At 51.8% G+C, this 8,792-nt stretch overlaps 1 protein-coding gene across 1 annotated transcript; it reads right to left on the bottom strand.

The window, feature by feature from the left end:
- Positions 1–524: 524 nt before the first annotated feature.
- On the bottom strand, positions 525–3,934 carry Tff1 (trefoil factor 1). The gene is made up of 3 exons (XM_037200165.1): positions 3,824–3,934; positions 1,452–1,607; positions 525–727 (listed from the first exon to the last, which is right to left on the bottom strand). The coding sequence occupies exons 1-3, from the start codon at positions 3,897–3,899 to the stop codon at positions 711–713; spliced, it is 249 nt and encodes an 82-aa protein (XP_037056060.1). The 5' UTR covers positions 3,900–3,934; the 3' UTR covers positions 525–710.
- Positions 3,935–8,792: the final 4,858 nt, after the last annotated feature.

An 8,792-nucleotide genomic window follows, 5' to 3' on the forward strand; every position in this document is an offset into this window, starting at 1 on the left:
AAACTTTATCTCACGATCCCAAAGATGGATTAGGGATGGAGGGCCACTGGACCTCTTTGTTCCTCTTCCCAATGGGACCACATTAAATGGACCCCTTTCCTTCTGCTTTTCATTGTTGTGTCTTTAATGGTCCTCCCGAGGACCAGAGGCTGATCCTGGTTTGTTGGAGTTTCCAGTAACTCTAGCGACATTGGAAGATGGGTCTCAGCCCTTGGTCAGTCCCTCCTACCTTGGATGTCTGAGGAGCACTCATGGAGCACTTGTGCTGGAAGCCTGTGAGGTCCCTCAGCATGACCCTGAGACCTCTGTCCTGGGTCTCAACACCAACGACAGGCAACAACCGTGCATCAGCTGCACGATGTGTCTCACGTGCTTCATCCTCCCAGCTGCCCACCCCTGCCTCCCCTACACAGGTCCAGCTAAGGGCTGATCCATGACAAGGAGTTAGTACCCAAAATATTCCATGTGACTATCAAAGAGAGGAAAATGGTTTGTGGTTTTTTAAAAGAATGAACAGCACAGAATAGCATTCATCTCTTTTAATTCTCAGGCCGAATTTGCGTTCTAAAAGTCAGAGAGGTTGAACTGTGACGTCAGGCCAGATCCAGCCACAGAACAGGCGTCTATGCAGTGGGTGGGCCAGATGGCTCCGGTGCCCAGGTGGAGTGGTGGCGCCAAGTCTCGGTGTAACCGGCTCTCTCGGGTGGACTCTAGAAGGGACAGTCCTCTACAGGGAGAAGAGACAACAAAAGGTCCTCATGAGTGTCGTCTTTCTCTTTAAACAACTGTAGGAAGCTTTGACTCAAAGTGCCGATAGGAGAACTCTTCGTGAAACACCAACTATCAGGACTGGGGAAATGGCTCAGTTGGCAAAGTGCTCACCTGGCAAGCAAGAGGACCTGAGTTCGATCCCCAGCCCCACACAAGAAGTTGCACTGTGGGAAAGGCTTATAATCCCAGTACTGAGGAGATGGAGACAGGAGGGTCCCTGAGGCTTGCTGGCCAGCCTATCTACTCATCCCAAGAAGAGACCCCATCTCAGGAGAGAAGGTGGATGGCTCCTGAGTAATGATGCATGAGGTTGACCTCTGGCCTCCACACACATGCATGCCCATGTGCGCATGCACACAACCACTTACACAAACGCACACAGAGAAGCTGTCCTGGCATTTTCTCGCCATCCCCGCCCCTCCTGCTCCAGCCAGCATTCCCAAGGATGTTGCTTGGATTCAGACTTGACAAACTGCCAAGCAACAGTGGGCCCCTCCCTTACCAGACTTTCAGCCCTGACCTTTCACCTCTAGACCACCTGGATTCAGCCACGTCACGGGCCCCCAGGGCCCGCCAGACAGGCCAAGACCTACCAGTGACCCTGACTGGCCCCACAGTTTCCTGGAGTTCTCCCTACTGACTACATCCTCACCCCGTACCGTGTTGAGAAGTGACCATACCTTCCGGAGGGCTTTCGATGGCCAGAGGGTGGAAGCACCATGGGAAGCCCCGGACAGTGTCGTCGAAACAGCAACCTCTTTGCTTACACTGCTCGGCGGTAACACCGGGGAAGCCGCAGTTTACCCTTTCCCGGGGGGTCATGGTACATGTTTCTACTGTGAAGACAAAAGCAGAGGAAGGTCATGGGCTGGGTTCCTGAAGTTGTCCACGCTTCCTTCTCCAAGGAAACAGGACACTACCTGCTGGGAGCCAGGTTTGAATATGCAAAGGGACGTGGGCCTCATTGCCAGATGTAGGAAGACTGGTACATGGGGGTGGGGGTGGGGAGGACAGTTCCAGGGCCCAGGCTTGCACAGCCGCACCTGCTACTTGGTAGATGTACTCTTCTCTTACTAACTTCTGCAGACGGTCGGTGAACTGTGCTCGCCTGATAAATACTTACTGAGCAATGTGCATTCTGGCTACATGTAGGAACCGGCTTGGCAAAAGCCAGACACTGTGCCCAGTGACAGAAGACAGCGATGAAAACAGAGGTCTTGCCATCCCCTTCCTTTTGTGCCAAGAAGCTGGTGAGCATTCCCCAAAACGTATCTTTGCTTCAGATATGACAAACAGTCCAGTAAAAGAGGATTCCTTTCAAGTCCGATCCTCCAGCCCTAGACCTGGATTCAGAGGCTAACAGACCCATGGAGGACGTGAGCCACACAGAACAATCATCCCAGTGCGCGGAGGATAAGCATGGGTGTGGTAGTAGCGCTCGTGGGGGGTGGAGGACCATAAGACTGAACAAAGCAGAGACGGCATCTCATTAGAGGAGGCTGGGTGGGTGACAATAGGTATCTCAAGCAGATGTCAGAGTCCAGAGGCCTGGGTGTGCATCAGGGCCTGCTCCCCGGGCTGTTCTTCTTGTGTGGGGATCTATTGAAACATTCTTGAGGAACTGGCTCTATCTTTCAGGACAAGATCAGGACCTGGTATCCACTTTCTGGTGGCCTCTGAGGGGCCACTGGCCTCCAAGCTTTGGTTCTATTATAAAGCTAAGGTGACCACTGGCCACCCAACAGGATAGTCAGGGGTCACAGGTCCTTAAGCCATTGAGAATCAGCAGCCAGGGGAGGGAGGGGTGTTTCTGCTCTCCTGTGGCCTCCAATTCCCTTTCCCAGCGGGATAGAGGGATTTAAAGATCTCTGTCCTGCTCACACATTTGTGGCCAATGAGGGAATCATTGAAAGCCAGTTCCCTTCAGGATTGGCACAGGCAGCCACTATATTCTATAGGATATATCTTTATATATCTACAGATATATCTCTATGGAAACAGGGTCAAGGACACCATGACCCAGAAACAGGTGTTGAGCCCTGGTCCAGGGAATGGGGCAGAGGAAAGCAGGGAGACTGCATGATGGATGGAACTGGGGTGGGGCAAGGGGCTGGAGAGAGCACAGAACAGCAGAGGGAGCCCCCCCCCTCCCCCGCTCTCTTCACCATCTACTCCAAAGCCGTTTCTCTCTCAGGCTCATCCCCCTACCCCCGACTGGCTCCTTGTTCCCAGCCACGGGCTGATGCAGAGAGGTCTAGGCAGTAACATGGAACTTCCTCCTCCCTGCTCACCCCACTACCTGCTCCCACTCAAGGGGCACAGAAGGTGCTGGAAGGTAAGCAGAGAGCCCTTAACTCTTCTCTCACGCTCATAGACATCCTTGACTTGGAAACTTCCCTGTTCCCTCTTCCTCCACGCTGTGTCTAAGAATCAAGCTCGTCACAGCCAGGCGCGCACACGGCCACTGTCACACTGTCGCACGCCTGTTGTTGATGCCCACGGGGCAGACACAGTTCCCACTCTACAGGCAAAGCAACTGAGACAAGGTCAAGGGTCACAAGGCCCTCCATCCCCAGGACGGATGACACAGGGCTAATAGGAGGGGGTTGGATCCCAGAGCGGGGTGCATCCTGGGGATCCAGGGGCTCAGGATGTAGATGAATCTCTCGAAGGTCCAATCACAAGTACTTGGGCAGGGCTGCCTGCCAGGGAGAGGCTGGCAGGGGCACGTGGAAGTGTTGGGCCTTGCTCTAAACCACCAAATGTTGCATTTAGACTTGAGGCTCTAAGAACTGTGCGACATTGGCATCAACCAGGGAAGAGGGAGCCCAGCTATGAAGCTCCGTTCTCCCCGCACTCTCACAGGTCCCCGGGGCCCCCACCACAGTGCGCCAGACTTTCTTGCTTTTGTCATCTTGTAAACTGGGTAATGGCCCTCAAGGACCCAGACCAGTGGCTACATAGGGGAAGACTGGAAATAACAGGTCACAACAGTCTCCGGGCCCGATGTCTATGGCTGTGACCAGCAGGAAACAAGGGAGGGTCGTCTTACCTGCCTGGTCCTGGGCAAGGCTGCTGAGGGCCAGCATGAGGACCATAGCGAAGACACAGATCACCTTGTGCTCCATGGCAGCTTCACAGGAAGACCACGAGTGACAGATGAGCCTCTACTCAAGTTCTTAGCTTTATACCGCTGGCCTGTTTGCCTAGAGTGAGATATCATTTGCCAAAGGAGGGTCCACGCTGAGTAAGATTACAAAGTGTTTCTGAGATACAGTCACGGGCTGAGAGTGCTGATACAGGAAGGCTAGTCCCTCTCATAAGATACGCTGGGTAGCCAGTGTATCACCCCTGACATGGCCTTGATCCAGAAAGCCCTCCTGCTAGGCTAACATTGCTTTTTCAGCCAGAGCTGATTCATAGCAAGAGACCACAGGAAGTGCCTGTCTCAACAACGCCCCTTCCAAGTGATCCAGGAAGAACCAATGAGCCCCCATCTACTGACCCTGTCCTTCCAAAGTGGGTATTCGCATAGTGTCAGCTACTTGGAGGATCCAGGTCAGGCGGAGGCAGAAAGTGTGTGACTGGACAAGATGAGAGGGGGAAATAATGGGCTAGCTCCCTGCTGGCATGGCTCTCTCCACTCCAGAGATGAATCTCTAGGCTGCATCTTTTGGGTATTTGCTTCGTCTTTACATGTGCATATGTGAGCAAGGCATTCTTAAGCCCCTTACTGGGGAAACCTGCTCAGTGGGGACCTGTCTCAGTGACAACTTGGGGTCCTGAAAACTTGGCAAGAGCTTAGAGTCCTCATCAAGGCACTGCACATGCCTCTTGAGCTCACCTAAGTGATTCATATATATAAATATATATGAATATATATATATGTATGTATATGACTAAAACAGGCATATTCTGGATGCCATGGCCATAGATTGTTATTCCACCTGCAGTCAAGTCCTTTTGAAAAAAGAAAGAAGGAAAAACAATCATATACAAGAGCTATATGGAAAACAGATGTAGGGTGCTCACCCTGCCTGGCACCTGCGGCTCCCTGTCCTCCAGTCTCTGCCTCAATGTCCCCCAAAGGCGGTCTACCTCCTGAGTCATAGTCTCTAAGATGGACGCCCTGTACCCAGGGCTCTGACTCACCCTCCACCTCTGCCTTCATTATTGATCTCATGATCTAGCGCATGCAGCCACTCTGCATATCTGCTCATTATTTATACCCCTCCCCTAGACTGGACGGTTCACGAGAGCATCGACAGTAGCTGTGAAGACTTGAATGGATGAATGAATGAATGAATGAATGGATGAATGAATGAATGAACCACAGCAGAAGTGCTTTGCCTCTGGCGATAGATCAAGGGACCTGCCTGCTAGCCTGGAAGACGGTCTTACTAAGTAAGCCGCAGAGACCCTTGGGGAGGAGAGCATAGATCAAAACAGGAGTACCTCCTTCCTTTCCTTACCAGTGCTCAGCTCCCCCTTAAGCAGGGCCACCAGAGAGGGGCCGGACAGACAGAACTGGGGACCTTCATCACACACAAGGGATGCGATGCGGGGTTTCCTTGGTTCACAGTGAGAGGGCTCCGAAGGCAGAGTGGAAACCGAGTGACAGTGGGAGAGATAGGGGACAAGGCTTTTGGAGCCACACAGAGCACAGCCCACCAGTTCTCCTGGCTCCAGATTCATGTTGACCCCAGATAAACATGTACACATGGAGGAGCAAGATGAGCTCTGCCCAGCTGTTTGTGATTGTGAGAGTGGGAGCCGGGGAAGAGGAGAGGGGCCTCATAGATGCTCATTAACAAAAGAAGGGGAAGAGGAGAGGGGCCTCATAGATGCTCATTAACAAAAGATGGGGAAATGGGGGGGGGGCGGGAGGTGGTGGCGCACACCTTTAATCCCAGCACTCGGGAGGCAGAAGCAAGTGGATCTCTGAGTTCGAGGCCAGCCTGGTCTACAAAATGAGTTCCAGGACAGCCAGGGCTACACAGAGAAACTGTCTCAACTACTCAACTCAAAAGACAACTACCCCCACCCCACGCTGTGAGAGAGAGAGAGAGAGAGAGAGAGAGAGAGAGAGAGAGAGAGAGAGAGAGAGAGAGAGCTTGAAGTATATGGAAACATCACTTTTGTGCCTATTATGACCTGTTCTACATGCAGCATGTCTTGAGCACCTTGCATAAGACAGAAATGATAGATAACAAGGAAATATTGGGAACACAGTTAAATGAAGAGTCCACTAAGCTGTGGATGCTCAAACTTTCCCAAATGCTGTCCACACTGGAACAGCACCCAGACCAGATGCACGTGAACACAGATGATCAGGGATGGGCTCAGCCTCAGCACTGTGGCGCCCAGAGGAAGGAGGAAATGGAGACATGGGAGGGGCACAGGCGCCTTCCATGCTTCTGTCAGGCTGTTTTGCTGAAGAAAATAAAAAAAAGAAATTCTTCAGAGGCCAGTGAAAGCGAGTGCCATTAGCTGGGGTGGATCAGGGTACGGCCAGTGAGCCAGGCTCTGCGTAGATAGCCGGTTCCTTTTTCTCAAGTCTGACTTCATTTGAGAAAAAGCTGAAGAGGGGTCCCTGAGCATCTGGATTTTCCCTTGAGGTAGATGGTGGCTGAGTGGTTTAAGCTGATCTTGCAGCGTGGGCTCCATTCCTCCATAATAGCGTCTCCTCCGTGTCACTTCCAATGGAGGACAATAGCAGACCCTGCTTTTAACATGGCAGTGGGACATGGAGGAGAATGCAGGACTGACCACCCACAGTCAGGGAACCTGTGCCAATATCTCACCAGCTCTGACGTTGACTTTTCCTACCTGCAAAATAGAGAGCAGTCGGGCCCCGTGATTCCCCAAGACTCTCACGCACTGCTGGGAGAGATGCAGACCACCGCTGCCACTGTGAAAACACCATGGAACCTCAAGACCCTAGAAGTACAACTGCTTCGTGACTTCCCTTTGGACACAGACCCCAAAGTCTGTATCCAAAGGAAGAGATGCCACACGCTGTGTTCTTCACAGCTCTGGTTGCACATGGGTACAGCCAAGCAGCCATCAACCGATGAGTAGGTAAGGGACGTACGGCACACAGGGACAGGGGGCTGTCACTCTGTAGGAAAGACGAGCGTGTGACATCCCTTATTCACTCTGGTCCAGCCACTAAAGACATCAGTACAGGGGGTGGAGAGATGGCTCAGTGGTTAAGAGCACTTACCACTTTTCCAAAGGACCTGAGTTTGGTTCCCAACAACCACCTATAACTCCAACTCCAAGGGATCTAATGCCTTCCTATAGCCTCTGAAGGTACCATGCACGCACGTGGTGCACAGACGTATGTGTAAACAAAACACCCATACATGAAAAAAACTAAATATTTTTCAGTATGGAATTTCCTCAAAACACTGAAGACAGGACTAGCATATGACCTAGCCTTACTCCTCCTGCATGGACACCCCAGGACACCTGAAGTCAACACATCACAGAGACACCCACACATTTGCATTTAATGAAGCACCAGAAATAACCACATCACAGAATCAACCATGGTGTCTATCGACAGAGGAGTATGTGAAAACGTTATGTCATGTACACAACAGGATTCATGCAGTCATAAAAAAGGGTGATTATTTTGTCATCTGCAGGAAAATAGAGGAGACTAGAGATCAATGGGAGCAAAAAGTCGGGCTCAGAAGATTCATGTTTTCTCCTGTTTGTAAATGCTAGGTTTTACACACATATGTAAAATATATATGTAGTATGTATATAAAACATACGTGGCATTGAGGGGAACAAAGGACTAGGGAAGGAAGGGAAAAGAGAGGTGAACACAGTCCAGTACAGGGTACACCTGTATCGGAACATCTGGGAAACCATAACTATAAATAAATATACGCCAATTTAAAGTGTTAAGCCTTTTGTCATCTACGGAATGGGGATGAAGCGGGGGAAACCATGTTCCTGGAAATGAGCCAGGTACAGAAAGACAAGCGCTACAGGTTCTCTCGCTCACGTGTGGTAGCTGAGCAGCTGATCTCACTGTGGCGATGACGGGCAGAGGGGCTGGCTAGGGTGTCTGGGTTGGGGGGAGTGGATGAGGGGCGTAGGGAGCAGTTAGAGGGGAGATTTGCTCCTGGTGTTCTTAGACACACAGTAGGACAGCCATGGCTGACAACAAACAGTCCAGTGGACCCTAGTGTGGCTGTCGTAGAAAAATGGTGACGTCAGGTGATGGATATGCCGGTGGCCTCCATCTCATCGTGGCACACGGCTCGCACACTGAAACATCACACCGTACCCCATAAACATGTAAAATTACCTTGTCAGTTGAAAGCAAAGCGATGCAGCTGGGAGGAGGGACCGGTAGGTAAAGTATATGCTGTGCAAACGTAAGAACCTGGGTTGGGATCTCCAGCGCCCACGTGAACAGCCAAGTGTGACAGCACATACCTGTAAATCCAGCGCCAGGGAGGTGGAGATGGGTGAACCCTGGGCCTCTCTGGCAGCCAGCCTAGCCTAATTAGCAAGCTCCAGGTTCAGTGAGACCCTGACTGAAAAAACACGGTAGAGAGAGAGACCTGATGTTGACCTCTGGCCTGGTACACCTGCATCAGTGACTACCCCCACCCCACACACATACTAGTAAATATACAAACAAAGTAAAATTAAAAACGAAAACAACCAACAACTCTGCTGCTGGGTTCTGTGCCACAGCAGGTCCTTGTAGCCCTGCCTGTGGCTTCCATGTGGCTCAGCTGGGCTGACAGTCTACCTGCCCCAGAGCCAGCCACTCCCGGTCCTCAGGGCTAGGCACCTGGAATGGAGGTGCCAGTTTCTGCCATGCTTCCTGCCATCTCCACCCAACTGCACCCAGCATGGCACGCACCCTCAACCGGCCTCCCACCTCCTCTGGCTCTGGATGCCTGAGTGGCTCATGGCAGGAGAGGGGTGGGAGGAAGTGAGTTCAGAGTGCGCGTGTCCCCCTACAGTGGGATCAGGACTAGATCTGACCT

This window comes from Peromyscus leucopus, chromosome 16_21, assembly GCF_004664715.2.
Source record: "Peromyscus leucopus breed LL Stock chromosome 16_21, UCI_PerLeu_2.1, whole genome shotgun sequence".
Classification (NCBI taxonomy): domain Eukaryota; kingdom Metazoa; phylum Chordata; class Mammalia; order Rodentia; family Cricetidae; genus Peromyscus; species Peromyscus leucopus.

Bases quoted from the DNA above. Each gene is read 5' to 3' on its own strand.
- Tff1 (XM_037200165.1), bottom strand. From the start codon at position 3,899: ATGGAGCACAAGGTGATCTGTGTCTTCGCTATGGTCCTCATGCTGGCC. The intron at 1,608-3,823 runs GTAAGACGACCC...TTGTCTTCACAG, and splicing joins CCTTGCCCAGGACCAGGCAG to TAGAAACATGTACCATGACC.